Genomic DNA, 20,327 nt, shown 5'->3' on the forward strand with positions numbered 1-20,327 from the left:
ATTATTATCCTGCTTGCCAGAGGAGTCTTAACTTCTGCTTGTTCCACATCAGTTAAATGGATCAAGACCATTATAAGAAGAAAATCTGACAATCCAAATTTGGCTTTAGGTAATACCATTGCAAATGGGCTCTGTAATGCAAAGCTGGGAGTCTTTTTCAACCCAATGGCCACAATCTCTCATGGTTATCTTTCCAGGTACTGTATGCCAGTAGTGGGAAGCACCAAATCCAAAAGGGGGTGGGGCAACAGTCAAAAGTGGGTGGGATCAAAGTGCAACCCCCCGCACACTCATCCGCATACCATTCACACAAATCCATCCTCACCCCATCAGTATGGACACTCCATTCATGCAAATTTATCCAATTACTCCACAGGGTCGAAGTATTATACAGTACTCACCTCAAGATTATTCTCTATAATTGCCTCAATACTTGGCCTGGTCAAATGTTAGAACCTGACCAGCCTCAGTAAATCCAAAAGCCTAGTACAGTGGTACCTCAGGTTACATACGCTTCAGGTTACAGACTCCGCTAACCCAGAAATAGTGCTTCAGGTTAAGAACTATGCTTCAGGTTGAGAACAGAAATCGTGCTCCAGCGGTGCAGCAGCAGCAGGAGGCCCCATTAGCTAAAGTGGTGCTTCAGGTTAAGAACAGTCTCAGGTTAAGAACAGACCTCCGAAACGAATTAAGTACTTAACCCGAGGGGCCACTGTATTTTATTCTGAAGTTTCAGAAATAGTTAAAATATTGCTATCTCCTTGTGTGCTATGATGATTTCCATTACTTCTTTTTTTTTTTTAAGGAGTATATTGGGGCATGTGTAGTGCTCATTGCAGCTGTTGCTTCAATTACGAAATCTCTCTATGATAACCTCTCTTCGGGTCTTGTAGGCTTGGGATTAACCTATGCTCTGATGGTAAGTAAGTTAAAGAGGAGAGGCTCCAGTCAGGTGTTAAAGTTGATATTTAGTCTGCATTGGTTTCTGAAAATATGCAGCATAATATAGGCCTAAGCATTTAGGCATCTCAAGCTTAGCAAACTGGCAGCTGGTGGCCAAACACTGTAATCATAAAAATTAGCTGGGGTAAATTTAAAGTGTATAATATCCCAATAGTTTTATTCCCACTAATAGTTTTATTCATAATAACTGACAGGCATTTGAGTGGCCTAGAAGAGGGTTTTTTAAATGGTCGTCCACTAATAGCCCGTGAGCTTCATTCAGGTGGTCTGAGGCATGGCTGTAAAAATTAAATTAAAAACCATACAGAATCTTGCACAGCACATTACAATTGCTACAACAGGCAGAAAAAAATATTAAGTTGTCTGTCAAGACCTTCTGCAGTTTTGAAGTGGATTGTGGAAGGGTGGAATTTGGGAACTACTGACCTAGAAGACTGGCATAGTAGTCAAATATTTAGACTTCTGGACAAATGGAAGCTGTCATTTTCTTTCATGGGAGCAGACAGCGACAACTTTGAATAATTTGAAATGTTGGTTATGAGATCCTTCCTACATTCTATACCAGTTCCAGACACAAATCTTAACTATTTATTCTAGGTCTCTAACTATCTAAACTGGATGGTTCGCAACCTGGCTGATATGGAACTCCAGCTTGGAGCTGTGAAAAGATTCAACGGCCTCATAAAAACTGAGGCTGAAAGTGATGAAGGGCTGTTGTGTAAGTATGGTGCTGTCATTATTCCCACTTAAATCTCATTAATAGCCATGAACTTTTAGAAAACTAATTTTTAAAAAAACAGTTTTCCACATATTATTTTTGTTTTGATTGCAGCCCCAGCACAAATTCCTCAGAACTGGCCTGACCATGGTGAGATTCAGATACAGAATCTGTGTGTTCGCTATGACAGTACTCTGAAGCCTGTGCTAAAGCATGTTAGTGCCCACATCTCTCCTGGGCAAAAGGTAATACAAATGATTACTCAAAGTAATGACTTTAGCTGTCAAAACCCATGAAAACTATATTATTGAGAGCAGAACCATTTCTTATTCCAGAATATTGTCCCTATTTTAAGCAAGATGAAACAATATAATCTCTTTCCCCCCCCCCAAAAAAACCCCATTGTTTTGAGGTTCATGTAAATGTTTTCTATATTTACACTTTGGCAGCTGGATCCTAAGCGTGTTTAAGGTAAAGGTAAAGGTACCCCTGCCCGTACGGGCCAGTCTTGACAGACTCTAGGGTTGTGCGCCCATCTCACTCAAGAGGCCGGGGGCCAGCGCTGTCCGGAGACACTTCCGGGTCACGTGGCCAGCGTGACATCGCTGCTCTGGCGAGCCAGAGCTGCACACGGAAACGCCGTTTACCTTCCCGCTAGTAAGCGGTCCCTATTTATCTACTTGCACCCGAGAGTGCTTTCGAACTGCTAGGTTGGCAGGCGCTGGGACCGAGCGGCGGGAGCGCACCCCGCCACGGGGATTCGAACCGCCGACCTTTCGATCGGCAAGCTGTAGGCGCTGAGGCTTTAACCCACAGCGCCACCCGCGTCCCTAAGCGTGTTTACACTGAAGTAAATCTCACTGAGATCAGTAAAACATGCTCTCAGGTAACCTTGCATAGGATTGCAGTTGTAAAGTCATGCATATATCTTCCAAGCCAATGGTATTATACAAGGAGATCTGATACCCAACAGAAATACAGAGTTTATAAAAAGGGTTTATAAAGTCAAATCTCTAACTGAGTCCTGCACCCTGTCGCCATCGTGGGCATAAGAAATTGAAACTTTAAAAATGGGAGGCTTGAAATGATAAGAGAAATATATTCAGTATCCCTGTTTTCAAAGTTTTTAGATCTATCCTTTTTCTAAAGTCATTAAGTGGATGCATACTGCAAAGCAAGATCCCTCTCACACACAGACACACTGAATCGGATGCAAACTGGAGGTGTAGGGTAATGATTGTGGCCAATTCCTCTTGCAGCCTATATTGCTGCCTCTCACTGTTCTGGAGTCTACTCCAACCCTGTGGAACAATTTTCAGGGGGCTGCAGGGAAAAGGAAGAATCAGTGAAAATTGCTTCTCTGCCCATTTATGTCAAGCATGAGTAGAATTCCACTGAACACAACTCTGGCTCCAACTCAGCTTATGGAGCAATAAGCACTGCTAGTAATGTAACTGTACCCCAAGCTGGTCATAAATTACACTGGGCAACAATTTTTTACTTTTTGAATGTTGTCTTGATTTCTACAACTGATTTAGGGTATTTTTGCACTGCTGAATCAGGAAATGGCATCCGTTTCTCTCCATCAGGTCAGGTTTTTGTGCTATGTTGATTTGAAAAAAATCAGATCTTATGACAAAATCAATTACATTTTTGTGGCATTATCAGCTGATTTTTGTCAACACATATCATCCTAAATATGTTTTTAAGAGAAAAAAATGTTTTTCCAACAACATATATTGATTACCTGATAGAAACATTGATTACTGTAAACTGAATGGAGGGCATTGATAAAGGTAAGTACATGTAAATTGCATGTTGCTTCACCATTTTTCAAACTTCAGGGCTTGAACTTCCGTTTCTTGGAACTCCTGGAATGCTCAGCGGCAGGGAGGTCTCTCTTCAGAGTCCAACAGTAGTGCATCCCAGCGACCCTGATACCTGGTCTCCATCTCTTTCATGTCCTGATGGAATCTCTCCCCCTGCTCGTCACTCATTGAACCCAGGTTCTCAGGAAACCGGTCCATATGTGAAAATAGGTAGTGCATCTTGATGCTCATGTTGCAGCCCAGGTTTCTGAAAGCAGTCAGCATGTTGTTGACAAGTTCTGCGTAGTTTCTGGCCTTATTGTTGCCAAAAAAGTTCTTACTACCAGAACAAATGCCTTCCACGCTTCCAGTTCCACATTGTTCATTGAGTTTCCGAACTCTGGATCTCTGATGAGCTGACGGATCTGAGGACCATCAAAGATGCCAGCCTTCAACTTCTCCATGGTCAATCCTGGAAAAGCCTGGCACAAGTAAGGGAAGCAGTCACCATCCTTGTCCAGAGCCTTGGTGAATTGCTTGATTAAGACGAGCTTGATGTGCAGCAGTGGGAAGAGTATTCTGTCTCTGTCCACCAGAGGGTCGTTGATGATGTTCCTTTCTTTGCAACGCACCAATTCCTCCCGCACAAGCCAGTCCTTCTTCGTGTAATGCTGAGCACGGTCCCTACTATCCCACATGCACAGAAAACATGGGTACTTGGTGAAGCCAGACTGTTGTCCCAACAAAAAGTTCACCATCTTCAGGTCAACACAAATAAACCACTTATGCTGATCATAACCAATTTTATCCAGCACATACTTCACCCCTTCATAGTTCTCCTTCAGTGTACTCGAGTGAGCCAGGGGTTTTGATCCCCCAACTTCATGCTTTGCCGCACCAATTCGTGGAAGATTTTGAGGTTTTATGGCTTCAAACTGATCCCTTTTTGACATAATCACCCAGAACTATTGAACCTGAATACTTCTTGTCATTAAAATAATCATTTCCAATCAAAACAATTATTCAACATGGCATTTTACCCCCACCAACTTCTTCTAAAATGTTCCACACAAGCGTACATGTGAATAAAAATGTAAAAAAATGACATGTGGCCATAACTCAAAACTTGACCTGACTGAGCAAAACCAATGTGATTTTTGGATTCAGCGCATCAGATTCGTCCTAAATCAGCTGAAAAAACACAGACAACAAATTTGTTGTTGACCACTGTTATCTGTCTTCTCAAGAAAACAAACAGAAAAAACCCCTTCTAGTCTGCCATTCGCATGTTAGCATTACAGTGGTACCTCGGGTTAAGTACTTAATTCATTCCGAAGGTCCGTACTTAACCTGAAACTGTTCTTAACCTGATGCACCACTTTAGCTAATGGAGCCTCCTGCTGCTGCCGCGCAGCCGGAGCACTATTTCTGTTCTCATCCTGAAGCAAAGTTCTTAACCTGAAGCACTATTTCTGGGTTAGCGGAGTCTGTAAGCTGAAGCATATGTAACCTGAAGCATATGTAACCCGAGGTACCACTGCACTTACTAGTGCTTGTGGCAATCACTCTGTACCTGTGTTTCCCATTCTACTGAATTAATATTTTCTTTGCTATTCCCATTATAAAACTGGTTTATTTATGATTTGCAGATTGGCATATGTGGCCGAACAGGCAGTGGAAAATCATCCTTTTCTCTTGCCTTTTTCAGGATGGTTGACACCTTTGAAGGTAAAGCTACATTTGTACACATCAGGATGAGTTACTATTAGTTTCATTTGTATCTGTGATCCTCCTGGCTACATTTCAAAAGAGGAGACCACATCTCCTTTTTCAGTTCGTGCCACACCCATTTCCCAAGCTGACATAAAATACTATTTGACTTGGCTGTTTGCTATCTCCGACATAATACAGCAGAGCAAGGTGGTGATTCCCCCCCCCTTCCCCCCCCCCTACAGACTTACTGGTAAAAAGTTTGCTTTCTGCATGGTAACTTACGTTTTAGCATGCTTGTACTGTTAAATATAGCTGTTTTTACTGATGTCAGTGGTAAAAAAATTCAATTTACTGCAGGTGATTGGAATATTTGAAAAGATTGCAGATTAATTGTTATCTGTGTATGTAAAGATGACCTCATGGTGTGAGTTGAGCTCCATCTAGTGGTTCAAAGCAAAAACCCTGCTCCAGCTTGAGCTTTCAAAGCCTCTCTCCTTTAGAACTTGAGGATTCCAAAGGGCGGGGCTATGATTTTGCCTTCAACCATTAGGAAGAGCTCAACTCCCATACTCTGAGGTCAAATTTTTACATGCACAGAAAGCAGGTAGCAAACCAAATGGCCTTATTCATTATGAGAATCCAAGTCTTTTCTGGCTAAGTGATGTACTTAAGAATATAAGAACATGAGAATAACCTGCTGGATTAGGCCAATGGCCCATCAAGTCCAGCATTCTGTTCTCATAGTGACCAACTAGATGACAGTGGAAAACCTGCAAGCAGGACCCGGACACAATAGCATTTTTTAGCCTGTGGTTTCCATACTGTCTCCAACCATGGAGACAGAGCACTGACATCATGACTGGTAGCCACTGAGAGCCCTCTCCTCTATGGTTTTTTTGTCCATCAACTTATATGGCTTTAGAAGAGGAGTAAAGCCATCTAATTTGGTGGCCTCCCGTAAGAGCAATTCCATAGGTTAACTGCAGCTTGCATCCAGATACATAACAGCCATTTATTTCATTTAGGTGTAGGCATTATAGCCTGGGTGCCTAAATTTCAAATCCTATATATCCATTTACCTACAGTGAAGGAGGGTTTAAGCTGCTGTACCTATAGTGACATCCTGAGTGAGGTGAATGAGGTATATTGCTTTCTGGCTGAGTGCCTGTGAGATACAGCTAGAAAAACAAGCCATGTGATGAAGCATATGAACACCATTCATTTTTTACAAACCACCCACAGGAAGGATCATTATAGATGGCATAGACATTGCCAAGCTTCCCTTACAAACACTGAGATCCAGGTTGTCAATCATTCTCCAAGACCCCATTTTGTTCAGCGGAACAATACGGTAAGTGTTATAATCATCATGTAAGTAATTAGGCACGTTCGTGATTATGGCCTGCACTATCTGTCACTGTTTGCAATTTGCATGGGTTGCTGTTGCAAAATCACTGCTGGCTGCTGCTGGGACTTGCTGTTCCATCTCTCAAAAGGCAAAGAGGAATGTCTTCTATAAGAAAAGGAACCTAGATAATAATAATAATGGTTCAATGCATTGTTGTTTTGGATCCTCCCTGGGTCCAAAAATCACAATTCACTGAAAAGGAATTGCAGAAAAGACAATTGTAGTATTTCTAGATGGATCCCTCCATCCCATTCTTTCAGTATGTTATGCTATACTGCTGGATTTTAACATGAAAATATGTGGCTAATTACTTGCTGTGTTTACCTGAAAACAGCACAAATGATTTATAACACATGGTGGTCTACTTAACCTTTCCCAGTGTTTTTTGTTACTTGGGTTACTGCAAGGCATGTACAGTATGTATGTTGTTGTTGTTTAGTCATGTCCGACTCTTCGTGACCCTATGGACCAGAGCACGCCAGGCACTCCTGTCTTCCACTGCCTCCCGCAGTTTGGTCAAACTCATGCTGGTAGCTTCAAGAACACTGTCCAACCATCTCGTCCTCTGTCCCCTTCTCCTTGTGCCTTCCATCTTTCCCAACATCAGCGTCTTTTCCAGGGAGTCTTCTCTTCTCATGAGGTGGCCAAAGTACTGGAGCCTCAGCTTCAGGATCTGTCCTTCCAGTGAGCACTCAGGGCTGATTTCCTTAAGAATGGATAGGTTTGATCTTCTTGCAGTCCATGGGACATAGTCATAGTAAAAACAAAACAAAAACCCCACCCATTGTTCTCTTGCCAGACTGGCAATATTTTGTGCCCTGTTCTTCAAAGTGCATAAGATACCAAGGCAATCATTACATGTGGCTGTTTACCTCAGGTGTCAAAAAAGCTAAACGGCTTGATGCTATTTAGTTGCTTTTCTTTTTTCACAGATTTAACCTGGATCCAGAAAAGAAATGCACAGACAGCATGCTGTGGGAAGCTTTGGAAATAGCACAACTGAAGCATGTGGTGAAAGCTTTACCTGGTGGGCTAGGTAATAACTCCTTTACCTCTGAGGAAATCCAGCATTAAAAATATTGTTAGTTGAAGTTAAGCTGTATAGTATACCTTTATTGGAAGTGAAATTGTAGAAAATACATTATACGTGATGCATTTATTTTTTCTGTCCTGCATTGATCTTGGTCAAACTGGTTTTCAACATTTTTTCAGCACTTCAAGAAGATACCAGGAAAGACTTAAAATGAACTGGTTCACATGTAACATTAAATCCATGGTCTAGTGCAGGGGTGGGAACTGGAACCACCCAGTGGGCCATATTGCGATCTCTCTCACACCCCATAGACCACATTTAGCATGTGGGTGGGGCTGCCCTGACAGTCACTTGACATCACAATGATGTCAGGTGACCCTGTTTTGCATTAAACTGTGTGAACAAATGCACAGCCCACAAAGCACTCTGCAAGACCCAAGTGCTGGCAATCTGAGCCAGGTGAGGGCAGGTGGGCATGGCTTGATCATAGTGGCCTCACAGACTAAATGGGGAGACCTGGTCAGAAGTTATGCACGAGCCTGAATGAAGCCTTGGGCTCCCACACTCCACCTCTGTGTTGCAGCGATTCCTCAACCTGTGGGTCCCCAGATGTTGCTGGACTACAACTCCCATCATCCCTGAACTCTGGCCTTGCTAGCTAGGGGCGATGGGAGTTGTAGTGCAACAACATCTGGGGCCCCACAGGTTGAGAAAGGCTGGTTTAGGGGGAAGGAGGCACTCAGAGATAGCTTGTCTCCACCCACCGCCATGACAGGTAGGCTCACATGATGCAGCTGTAAAGACTTAGATAAGCAGAGGAGACTCCACCCTAGTTCCTTCTTTGTCAGCATTTGGCTTCTTTCCCACTCTTCACTGTTTGTTTGTTTTTGAAGCACTACTTTGTTTTTCTTCTTACCATTTCTTCCTCTCAAGTTCTTTCCTGCTATTTCCTCTGCCTGATCATGGGGCTCGTAGAGAAAGGCCATCTGTCTAAAGAGAAAACAGTACACAAAGAAAAGTAATAAGACTGGTGAGGTGCAGGTCCAAAGGTGCTGTTCTCCCACTACCTCAACAATTACTGTTCGGTCTTAAGGCACGTTGTCACTGAAACCCATCTACTTTCACAGGTTTCCTCTAAATATTAATTTTATTCCAATCAGATGCCATTGTCACAGAAGGTGGAGAAAACTTCAGCCTGGGGCAAAGGCAACTGTTCTGCTTGGCTAGGGCCTTTGTACGGAAGACAAGTATCTTCATTATGGATGAAGCCACAGCATCAATTGACATGGCAACTGTAAGTTTACAAATGACATGTCCCTGAAAAGGAAGCAAAACTGTTAATTTCTTTGTTTTTTTAACTAGGTAGTTTTCACACAATGTTTCTGTTTATGCACGTTTCTGAATTAACTAAAATATTTGTTCATCGGCTTATGTAGGAAAATATTCTTCAGAAGGTTGTAATGACTGCATTTGCTGATCGAACGGTGGTGACAATTGCAGTAAGTATTGTATTTTGCTGCTGAGATGCTTTTTTTGAATGTGTTATACATTTTTAATACACCTGTAACATTATCATCAGCTCTTGCTTCTAAAATGAGAAATTTCCTTTAATTTTCAATCAATTATATTATGTTTCTCAGATCTGAATCAATACAATTCTTCCTCCCCTAACAAAATAAAATGTTGCCAATAAAATATTATTATTATTAACGTTTCAGGGGGCTCAGTTGCAATGTGTTTATAGCCATAAGATGTTTTTGTTTTAATTCAGGGAAACTCTTTGCAACAAACCAAAATGAAAATAGTCAGCTGTGATCCTGGGGACTGCCCAGAAGAGATTCTTGCCTGGGGATTTCTACAAAGCTCTTTCCCAGCAGCAGTTCCCAGATGTCTTGCTTGTGGTTTTTCTGTTTCTCAGTTAGCATGAACTGGGAGCACCATCTGGGAAAACTGCATAGAACCCACTGATCATGACCTGCTATTATCTATTAACTATTTCAGCAGATGGCAGGCTTGAAGAGCATTATTTCTGTGGATAAGAGTTTTTTTAAAAATAAATAAATAACAAAATCACTTTCCGCCATGGCTTGGAGGAGGGGGGGTCACCATGCCAAGGTGTTTACGGTATGCTGAACAACTTCTATCAGTACAGAAAGGGGACAGAGGATGTTGAGCACAAAGAGGGTTAAGAAGCTCCTAAAAAGACAGAACCTTCTAAAGATGAAGGATTCTTTTAATTTATTCCCTCACGTTGTGACTATGAAACAATTAAAATACAATAAAGAGCAGAATAAATAAATCAGTTTAGCAAAATCAACAAGGGAGAGATGCTTCGAACCAAGTTAAGAAGCAGATTTTAATAGAGAGAGAAAGAGATCAAGTCACATTTCACCTAAAGCTTAAAAGAGATGGAGCCAACTGAACCTCTTTAGCAAGAGAGTTCCACAACAGAACTTTGTTGCTTCTAGAGTAAGTATGCCTTTGTGGGTGGCAAGATTGGTTCATATGACAGGAAGCAGTCCTATAGACATTCTGGCTCCCTATTAGTTAGGACTTTTAAGGTAAAAACCAGCACAAATGGAGAGCCAGTCCAAAAAGAAGCTTTGTGGCTGCCTTGATCAATGAAGTGCTAATTACATTCCAATGAGCAAAGAGGTTTTTGGCAGAACTGAATCATTTTTTTCTCATACTTGTATTTTCTAATAATCTATCTATCTAATAAGTAATCTATCTATCTAATAAGTAATCTATCTATCTAATAAATAATCTATCTATCTAATAAGTATATCTATCACAGATGGTTACATATATAATTATAATTCTCATCCTATCTATTTCATTATTATTTTTTGTAGCACCGGGTGCACACCATTCTTAATGCAGATATGGTTATTGTAATGAAGAGAGGAGTTATTCTGGAATATGACAAACCAGAGGTTCTTCTGGAACAAGAAGATAGTGTGTTTGCTTCTTTTGTCCAAGCGGACAAGTAAATATAAATAAATTAAATATTTGCAAGTGCAATTTTATTATCCATTTTATAATTCAGTAAATTACCTGTAAATAAAAAGCAATTTAATAATATAGGGCTGAGTCTCTTCATTCTGGGGAGATGGGGGTCGGGACCAAAAATGGTTTACCTTTTAAGTATGAATACATTGTCCTGCTCTGTGAATTTCTTCAAGCAGTCGTTTTTTTAGTAATTATTGCTTGTTTTTGTTTATTTAACTTGATTTATACCAAAGCTGTGTCACAGTGGATCAAATTATTACAAGAACCACTAAGGTACAAAATTAAGTTTAAACAATGAGGCTTTTAAATAAAGGAACAAACCCACCCCTTATCTGAAAGTTATCATTTCAGATAATACCATATCCAACCATCATTTTCTTATCGCTAAGCAGGAACAGGTAATTCAAAAGGGAGATTTCATAACTGTATCAACAACATGTCCTTATGTGACCCCGTCATACAGATATGAAACACAGGTTAAGTGGACAATGGAAAACACTATAAAAATGAAAACAGCCTCACAATCATAGGAGACAGCTCCTAGGAACCCTGTTTTGTACACTCATATGATTTATGCATCTGTTTCATTGACCACATGCAGATCAGGAGTCGGGATGGCATGGATGAGCATGTTTTCCAACTACATGTTCAATGTCACACTGAAAAGTGTTTCAATTAATCCATCAATCAATGGGTGTAGTACTGTTCAGGGGCGGAGGGGAAGCATTAACTATTTCCCAGGTACAAAATATATTATAACCAGTGTTGGGGATCTGAACTATCTCTAACATAAATACAACCTTGAGGAAAATCATGCGGGACACTACACAACAAATTAGTATTTCATACACAGGCACTGAAAATCAACTGTGCAGAGAGGCTGAAAGAAGCAATAAAAGTAACATCAATGACACCCCCTCTGAGCAAGAACCACAGGGCACTGGGATGATAGCTTCCCCTGCAGTGTGTGCCCATCTGCTCCAATATCTGAATCAACCATGCTGATCCTCCACAAAGCTAAGATTTATGCTCTTGTGCTGATCAAAGCAAAAAACAAAACAAAACCCTGCTATTGCAGACTATTAATATTGTGCAAGAACCAACAAATTTCTAAAAGGCCAAACAACCTCCAATAATATAAATTCTTCTAGGAGATACACCAATGAAAGTCTGTTGCTTCAGTGCTAAATCACAGTTCACTATATTATAACATTTTTAAAAAATGTAATCTGTTGAAAGTAGGTCTGATGCACTCTCAAAAATAAATATTCTATAGTAAAATAAGGCCGAGTTACTTATGTACCTGCACAGGTGGTGATGTTAATTCTAATAAATTCTAAATTACCACAGGTAACAGAGCACTGCACAAATTTATAACAGAAGATTTATGCATAAAGACAGCCCTATATGCAATTAAATACTATTTTCTATCTCCCTTTGGGGATTTTTAATGCCCTGCAAAGTACTTCAATGGACATGTCTAATATTAACTGTTTTTACCTTACTTGGAGTATATCTGTGTGCTTGGTATATAATCTTAAAATATCCCTTCAGTGAAAGATGAAAAGAAGTGCCTGAACACTTAAACAGCTCAGCAGTCCCAAGGACACTAAAAATAATCAAGTAGCCAGAGAAAGCTCTTGAACTTTACCCAGATCTTCTGTTCAGGAAGCAGTTGTGGAGAGCTTGGGCAAACCAATTACCAGTGATAATGGGAACTGTAACATTTGTTAAACAAGGAAACTAGCCTTTGCACATCAAGAGACTGGTGCATAAAGGCAGGCAGGCACGCACACGCACACACGCACACACCCTCCTCTAATGTTCATTTTAATGAAGTTCATTCCCACTGCTTCTGAGACCAAATGGAATAAGAGAGCACCAACAAGTAAGCAAATATGCCACCACCTCCCTTTCCATGTTAATCTGTGTGCCTTCTTCCTCCGGGTGATACACTAGAAAGGGGTAGGCACTCCTCCACTCTGTCTAGGTCATGGGTGAGGAACCTCCAGCCCATAGCCCAAATTTGCCTCAACATCACATGCACCTGCCCCATGCACCTGAAGTTATATGTGACATCAGTTGTGGGACAGGTGACACAGCTGGATTTGCTACATGACTGAGTTCCCTAGGAAGAGCTCAACTGCATGGTTGATCCCTGAAGAAAGCAGGGCTGAGGTCACCTCTGAAGTGATCAACTGCACAGTTGAGTTGATGGCCTCACTCTTGCTGACCTTGTCTAATCCTCTTTTAAGCCATCCAAGTTGGTGGCTGTCACTACACCTAGTGGGAGTGAAGCCTGTAATTTAACTATGTGCTGTGTGAAGAAAAACTTTCTATCTTGTCTCCTGGCTCTTCCAACATTCAGCTTCATTGGACTGCCCTGAGTACAGTGATACCTCAGGTTACAAACACTTCAGGTTACAGACTCCACTAACCCGGAAATAGTACCTTGGGTTGAGAACTTTGTCCCAGGATGAGAACAGAAATTGTGCAGCAGCAGCGTGACAGGAGGCCCCATTAGCGAAAGTGCACCTCAGGTTAAGAACAGTTTCAGGTTAAGAACAGACCTCCAGAACACATTAAGTTTGTAACCAGAGGTACCACTGTATTAGGGAACAACTCTATCCACGCCATGTCTAATCTCATATACCACTTACTCACCATTTCTCAAAATAAAAAGCCCTAAATATTGTTACATTAGACAGAAATTGCTCCAGACTTCCTCTCTATTCTGCACTGCAGTGAGTGGCTGGTATTGATAAATAAAAGAGGCAGCTTATCTGAGCAGGTGCACTGAGCAAGAGTTCCAGGGCTCTTTGCATATGAACACTTGATCCCTCCTCCCCGTCCATCCATCATGGCAGCTAGGAAGATGGGGATGTTTCACCTGGGAAAGACAAGGTTAAGGGGAGGAAGACAGTGGCCTTCAAAGATTCACTGCTTCTGCACCAAGCAAGGGCCTGGTTTAGGGAAGCTTAAAGGTAAAGGTAAAGGTACCCCTGCCCGTACGGGCCAGTCTTGCCAGACTCTAGGGTTGTGCGCCCATCTCACTTAAGAGGCCGGGGGCCAGCGCTGTCCAGAGACACTTCCAGGTCACGTGGCCAGCGTGACAAGCTGCATCTGGCGAGCCAGCGCAGCACATGGAATGCCGTTTACCTTCTCACTGGTAAGCGGTCCCTATTTATCTACTTGCACCCAGAGGTGCTTTCGAACTGCTAGGTTGGCAGGCGCAGGGACCGAACGACGGGAGTGCACCCCACCGCGGGGATTCAAACCGCTGACCATGTGATCGGCAAGCCCTAGGCGCTGAGGGCACCAACAGCACCACCCATGCTTAGGGAAGCTTAGGGAAGCTTTTAATGTTTAATAGATTATTGTATTTTAATATTCTGTTGGAAGCCACCCAGAGTGGCTGGAGAAACCCAGCCAGATGGGCGGGGTATAAATAACATATTGTTGTTGTTGTTGTTGTTGTTGTTGTTGAACATAAGAAGCTGCCTTGTACCATGTCAAAGCAACGGCCTAAGTATCTCAGTAATGTCTACACTGGTTGGCAGCAGCTCTTAAGGATTACAGCCAGGAGACTCCCCAGCCACACCTGGCCTCTCCTTTCTCTTGGAAAGCAGTTAGCTGTGGTGCCAGCAGGGCCTTGCCTAGATGAGCGCCCAGTTCCCGTGCAACCCCGTGACCCTATGATCCCTTTTGCGCGCCCTGCTCTTTCGGGCCATTCTTGGGACTGCGCGGCCCTCCCACCAAAATGGGGCTCCCTTGCGCGACAGCGCCCCCTGGCGAGCGTTCCGGAGAGTCGGGTTCCCAAGCGCCGCCGCCGCCAGCGGATTTGCCTCTGAACGCGCCTCCTCCGCTGCCGCCGGCTTCTCCAAAGCCGGCAGCTCAAGGCAGGCAGGCAGGCGATCCCGGCTTGCGGCGGGCTGGTTGGCTGCGAGAGCGAGCGGCGGAAAGCCGCCGCCTTTGCAAAAGCCGGCGAGGGCTGTGATTGGCGTGCGCAGCTGGGGGAGCGCGTCGGGCTTGCAGAGGCGGGCGGGGAAGGGGAGTCGGCCAGGGCAGGCGGAGGGTCGGCGAAGGAGGCACAGCAGTAGCAGCAGCAGCAGCGATGGCTCCCTCTGACAGCGTCCCTGCCGCCACAGCCACGGGCCGGGGGCTGTAGGAGGAGAGCGCAGGCCAGCCATGCTGTCCCGGAAGGGCATCATCCCGGAGGAGTATGTGCTGACCCGGCTGGCCGAGGATGTCCCGGATCCGTCCCGCTACCGCGCCCGGGAGAGGAGGGCCCGCTTCGTGGGCAAGAACGGCGCGTGCAATGTGGCCCACAAGAACATCCGCGAGCAGGGCCGCTTCCTGCAGGACGTCTTCACCACGCTGGTGGACCTCAAGTGGCCCCACACGCTCCTCATCTTCACCATGTCCTTCCTGTGCAGCTGGCTGCTCTTCGCCATGGTCTGGTGGCTCATCGCCTTCGCGCACGGGGACCTCGACCAGAGCACCCGCCAGCTCCACCTGCAGCCGGGCGCCGCCGCCGACGGGGGGGCGGAGGACTTCGTGCCCTGCGTGACCGACATCCGCTCCTTCACGTCGGCGTTCCTCTTCTCCATCGAGGTGCAGGTGACCATCGGCTTCGGCGGGCGCATGATGACCGAGGAGTGCCCCGCCGCCATCCTCATCCTCATCGTGCAGAACATCGTGGGCCTGGTGATCAACGCCATCATGCTGGGCTGCATCTTCATGAAGACGGCCCAGGCGCACCGGCGCGCCGAGACGCTCATCTTCAGCAAGCACGCCGTGATCGCGCTCCGCCAGGGCAAGCTCTGCTTCATGCTGCGCGTGGGCGATCTGCGCAAGAGCATGATCATCAGCGCCACCATCCGCATGCAGGTGGTGAGGAAGACGGCCAGCCCCGAGGGGGAGGTGGTGCCCCTCCACCAGATCGACATCCAGATGGAGAACCCGGTAGGGGGCAACAGCATCTTCCTGGTCTCCCCGCTCATCATCTGCCACGTGATCGACAGGAACAGCCCTCTGTACGACGTGGCCCCCGACAACCTCCACCACCACGAGGATCTGGAAGTCATCGTCATCCTAGAAGGGGTGGTGGAAACCACGGGCATCACCACTCAAGCCAGGACGTCCTACTTGGCCGACGAGATCCTCTGGGGACAAAGGTTTGTGCCCATCGTGAACGAAGAGGATGGGCAGTACTCGGTAGACTACTCCAAGTTTGGCAACACTGTGAAGGTGCCCACCCCAAGCTGCACTGCCAGGCAACTGGAGGAAAACCAGAGCATTCTGGACAGCATCTCCTTGTCACCTAGGGGCACTATTAGGAAAAGGTCTGTCAGGTTAAAGCCCATGTTTTGCATATCCGATGAACCTTCCTGACACATAGATTCAGCTCCTGTATCAGACACAGCAAGCAAACAGGGGACCCCAATGTGTTATTCAGATTGTGGTTCCACAAGGTAGGTAAGATATCGTTTGGTGCAAGACAAACGTGTGATTCAGGACATCTAAGGAAAACTGAGCTTGAATCATCTCCCTTTGACTTTCTTATTTATTTGCACAAACACTTGGAGAGGATAAACAATCTGAACAGAAAGTCGCCTTTTTTGAGAAATCATTTTCTATGTATTAAGTTGTATTATTTATCCGTAGATTTGATATGTTTTTAACTCTTATTATATACAAGCATCTCAGTTCCAGTACAGTAGTAAGTTAAGTAGGCTTAATAATAAAGAAATAACTTATTAGTATTTATGATAAAGAGAGAGGCTGCATACACAAGGGTGCCTGTTTACACTGCAGTGCTTTATGTCTTAAATAATTATTTAATTTAATCCATAAATAATATTGCATGGTTTATTTTAATTGCACTGAACTAGGTGATGTATAATCTTCATTGGCACTCGTTAACTTTGTAATTAAATTCAACTGGAATTAAGTTAATGCCAAAAATATTAGACAATAATAAGATATAGTAGTTGCAGGTGGGGGTTGCAAACAGGAAAATGAAATGTCTTAAGTGTGTTTATTACTCTGTCACATCCAGCCTCCAAATCCTACATAACCTTATAAGCTTTTTATTAGTGCTGCCTGCTACTGAAATTGTAGGCGCATTGAGTTTTGACTCAGTTTAATTTGGACTAAGGAATTAGATCCTTCATCTTAATTCAAACTCAGCACCCAATATTGATCCTTCTGACGTGAATAAGTAGAATGTCATTTTAAAATAGTGGACATTTTGTACAAAAATACTTTCTAAGATGATTTCTAATGTAACAGACAAATAAATAACAATATGCAAGCATTATATTTACGCACTCTGTACCCTTTAAATTCAAACCATATTTGTCAATAAATGGCAACAGCAAGATAAAGCCATTTGCTGGCAACACAATTTGCTTGCCTGCCTGTGATAACAAACCCAAACCTTCATGTGACAGCATTATCTATAAACTTGCAGTAATGTTATTTGTTTTAATAGAGTTAGACAATACAAAAGACAGCGTAGTAGAGAGAGTGTCATTCTAGGGCTTTGGATACCCAGGAACAAATCACCACTTACCCATAGGGTTCGCTGGATGACCTTGGGCCAGTCAATACTTTCAGCCTCACCTACCTCACAATGTTGCTGCAAGGAGAAAAGAAAAGAGAGAACCATTTGTACAGCGTTGAATTCATTGGAGGAGAGGCAGGATATAAAGAAAGTACATAAATTCTTATTGCCACTTATTTGGTACTGATTAATGGGGACAGCTCAGTGACTGCTAATAGAAAAATCACACTGAGCCTAATTGTGGCATTTACCACACCAAAAATGATAATGGATCTCAACTGACAATCAGAGACTAAATCAGTAAATGCACTTAGATTTTAACTAATTTAATCCAAATCAAATTAAATCAAATTAAATCAAAATTCTTCAAACTGATCTTATTTAAGTTACTCGACTGAGTGACTATATCGAGTTATGGATCATATATGTATTAATCAAAAAGGGGATATTACCTTATTTTACCAAATAAAACAGTGTGGGAAAAAGAACTGTAATTCCAAATGTAAAGTCTTAAATGCATGTTACATGAGCATGTATGTACCTTTTAATACATTTGCATGCTTTTAAGATATTTGCTACACAAGCAAGTGTGGCATAGCTGTGCAGCCTCTGCACAATATCTAAACAGAAACAGTATGTGGCATGGAATAAAGCAGCAAAACAAAGTTAATGGTTTTATATTCTGGTAACAGAAAAATTAAAAGCTACACATATTTTTTTAAAAAACCAGTAGTTCTCAAATGCCTGTTACTATGATCACATTGTTTAATACAGTTGAGGATTGCTTTGATATCTCACCTTTATGGTTTGCTACATCTGTGTAATTTCTTCCAGCAATGTAAGTGCTCTTAATCTACCATATGATCTTTACAGCCTGCCTCTACTTATCCTTGTTTAATTGTAAAAATGCCACACAGATTTTGTTGATTTCAAATGAAATAAAATTGCTATCACTCCCTAAAGTGCCCTTATTCAGCATCAAAATGATGTTTGTAAGTTATACTGAAATGTAGCTTTAACATCTAGGCTGCAATTCATTAACCCAGAACACTTGGGTTTAAATTTATTTTAAACTGCTGATTGGGACAAAACAGGTTGTAATCTAACTGCACCTGTTTTGCCAATTTGTGGAATTGGTTTGCATGCTGAGACACTAGGGAGGTTGCCTTTAGTGGTACTCTAAAATGTCAGAGGTTGCTGTATTGTTGCTGAGTTAAACAGTGAGATTCTAAAACAGTTGGTAAATCAAGCATGTGATATAATTCTCTCATAAGTCTGGATGAGGATGTGCATGAGCCTATTCATGCAACTTTTTGTGTCTCCACTTGCTTGAGGAAATCTATATATTCATAGATTCCCTTTGTTCTGTGTACCATTAGCTGGGGAACACGGAAGGATAAATTTAGAATAATTGCTCTCGGGGCCCAGTGCTACTGAGGCTGTCATTGCAAGAGACCTGGCTTTGTATATTTGCAGAATGACAGATGGCCAAAGAAATGGATAGTCAAAAATATTATGACAGACAGGAATGACATTTGGGTCATTGCTGAATTTAAAATTTCCATTCTCTTCCTGTCATATTTTAAAGAAAAATGCAAAACTATAATGACAAAATATGTTAATACACATCTTGCCTCCCTTTGTTAACAAATAAGTTGATAACTTTAGGCTGCTATCAGATATACACTTACCTGGGAGTAAGTCCCACTGAAATCAATGGGGCCTACCTCTGAGCAGATATGTGTAGGACTGCCCTGTTAATTAAACAGCAATAAATTTATTCCTTATGAATTCTGGTTATGTATATTCCTTGGGTTCTTTATTTGAAGTCTTAATAACAATATATTAATCCTATTCCTCCCTATGCACACTTATTCAAGGTTGTTTCCTTTTTTTCCATAATATCAGAGGTATCATTGAGGAAAGCAAGTAGATAGTCAAACCATCTCTCCCCACATGTTTCAGGTCATATGTTGTGATTTCTCAGGGGTGCCTTCTCTGCCTTGCCAACTCCCTAGTTCTGTACCAGGTGTGAGGAGCATTCGGCCTTCCAGATGTTGATGAACTACAACTCCTGCAATCCCTGCCCATTGGCCATGCTTGCTGGAGCTGATGGGAGTTGTAGTTCAGCAGTTCTGAAGGGCCCAAGGTTCCCCGGACCTGTTTTACAGGCTCACAATATAGGTTGGGGCTATCATTCCTTCACCCCTACCACCTATACAAATCACTGAACACTCTTTCAGGGTTAGGAAGCAATTCCTAACTGATCTACAAGTGGATATTGCTACATGCCAAAATGTAAGCCCCACTCACTATGCCTAAGTAAGTTGCACAAGTGTGCAAATGCAAATTAAAGCCAAGAAGGCTGTGGTATTGGTATGCTGACTTTGGTCCGTGGAAAAGAAAACTTGGATAACAGGGTTGTTTCAGCTAGGTCATTCCATTAGGTGGAGTAGGATTAGTTGCCTTAGATTTGGGATGTCATAAATGGGAAGCAAACAAAGTTATTTATTACTGTTGCCTTGGATACTGTGCACCTTGGTGGGAGGAGAGTGCCATTCGCTGCTCTCCTTCAGGCAGCAAAATGATTCTAGCCAGACCTAGAATGAGAGCAGTTGTTTTGGCGTGCGAGATGATTGTGGACACTGAGCACCTGTGAAGGATACTTAGAGAGAGAGGCATTAGTGCTGGTGAATAGATTTTGTCACACTATATAAGGACTGGTGATGAAGGATATTTTCAAAAGCTGTCCACAGGGACCTCTCCCTTCAAAACTAATGATTTTGAGAGAAGAATAAATACAGCCCATGGGTATCTTCTGGGTGAAGGGTTTGGCCCTCATAGCCATTTACACAGAAAAATATTAAAGGAGCCAAGTTTTTTCCCATATCCCTTGTCCCAACATTTCCCAAGCCCGGCTCCTCCCTTCTCCTTCAGATAATTCTGGGCACCAGCTCTTGTCCTCCTTAGTTCAGGTATTAAAAATCCACTAGCACCCCATTCCTGATTTCTGGGGCTGCTGCAGTCAAAGCTCAAATGGCAGCAAGAACAGATGGGTTCCTTTTCCACTTAATTCAGCTCATAACCTGTATCAATCCAATCCA

At 42.9% G+C, this 20,327-nt stretch overlaps 2 protein-coding genes across 10 annotated transcripts in view; both read left to right on the top strand.

Moving 5' to 3' along the window:
• Nucleotides 1-10,727, top strand: part of ABCC8 (ATP binding cassette subfamily C member 8) — a 64,310-nt gene extending 53,583 nt beyond the window's left edge. For all 9 annotated transcript variants that reach the window (XM_083455288.1, XM_083455283.1, XM_083455285.1 and 6 more), the window contains 9 exons: nucleotides 806-919; nucleotides 1,561-1,681; nucleotides 1,796-1,926; nucleotides 5,139-5,217; nucleotides 6,445-6,553; nucleotides 7,543-7,646; nucleotides 8,804-8,937; nucleotides 9,080-9,142; nucleotides 10,499-10,727. In XM_083455288.1, the coding sequence (XP_083311414.1) occupies nucleotides 806-919; nucleotides 1,561-1,681; nucleotides 1,796-1,926; nucleotides 5,139-5,217; nucleotides 6,445-6,553; nucleotides 7,543-7,646; nucleotides 8,804-8,937; nucleotides 9,080-9,142; nucleotides 10,499-10,636 (993 nt within the window). In that variant the 3' untranslated portion in view covers nucleotides 10,637-10,727. The remainder of the gene's footprint in view (nucleotides 1-805; nucleotides 920-1,560; nucleotides 1,682-1,795; nucleotides 1,927-5,138; nucleotides 5,218-6,444; nucleotides 6,554-7,542; nucleotides 7,647-8,803; nucleotides 8,938-9,079; nucleotides 9,143-10,498) is intronic.
• A 3,582-nt stretch (nucleotides 10,728-14,309) lies between these two features.
• KCNJ11 (potassium inwardly rectifying channel subfamily J member 11) lies at nucleotides 14,310-19,014 on the top strand. Its single transcript, XM_083409823.1, has one exon. It carries the CDS (start codon nucleotides 14,844-14,846, stop codon nucleotides 16,047-16,049), a length of 1,206 nt encoding a protein of 401 aa, XP_083265949.1. The 5' UTR covers nucleotides 14,310-14,843; the 3' UTR covers nucleotides 16,050-19,014.
• Nucleotides 19,015-20,327: the final 1,313 nt, after the last annotated feature.

This window comes from Podarcis tiliguerta, assembly GCF_965153285.1.
Source record: "Podarcis tiliguerta genome assembly, chromosome: 1".
In the NCBI taxonomy this organism is placed as follows: Eukaryota; Metazoa; Chordata; class Lepidosauria; order Squamata; family Lacertidae; genus Podarcis; species Podarcis tiliguerta.

Excerpts from the sequence above, each read along its gene's own strand:
- KCNJ11 (XM_083409823.1), top strand. The coding sequence starts at position 14,844 with ATGCTGTCCCGGAAGGGCATCATCCCGGAGGAGTATGTGCTGACCCGG.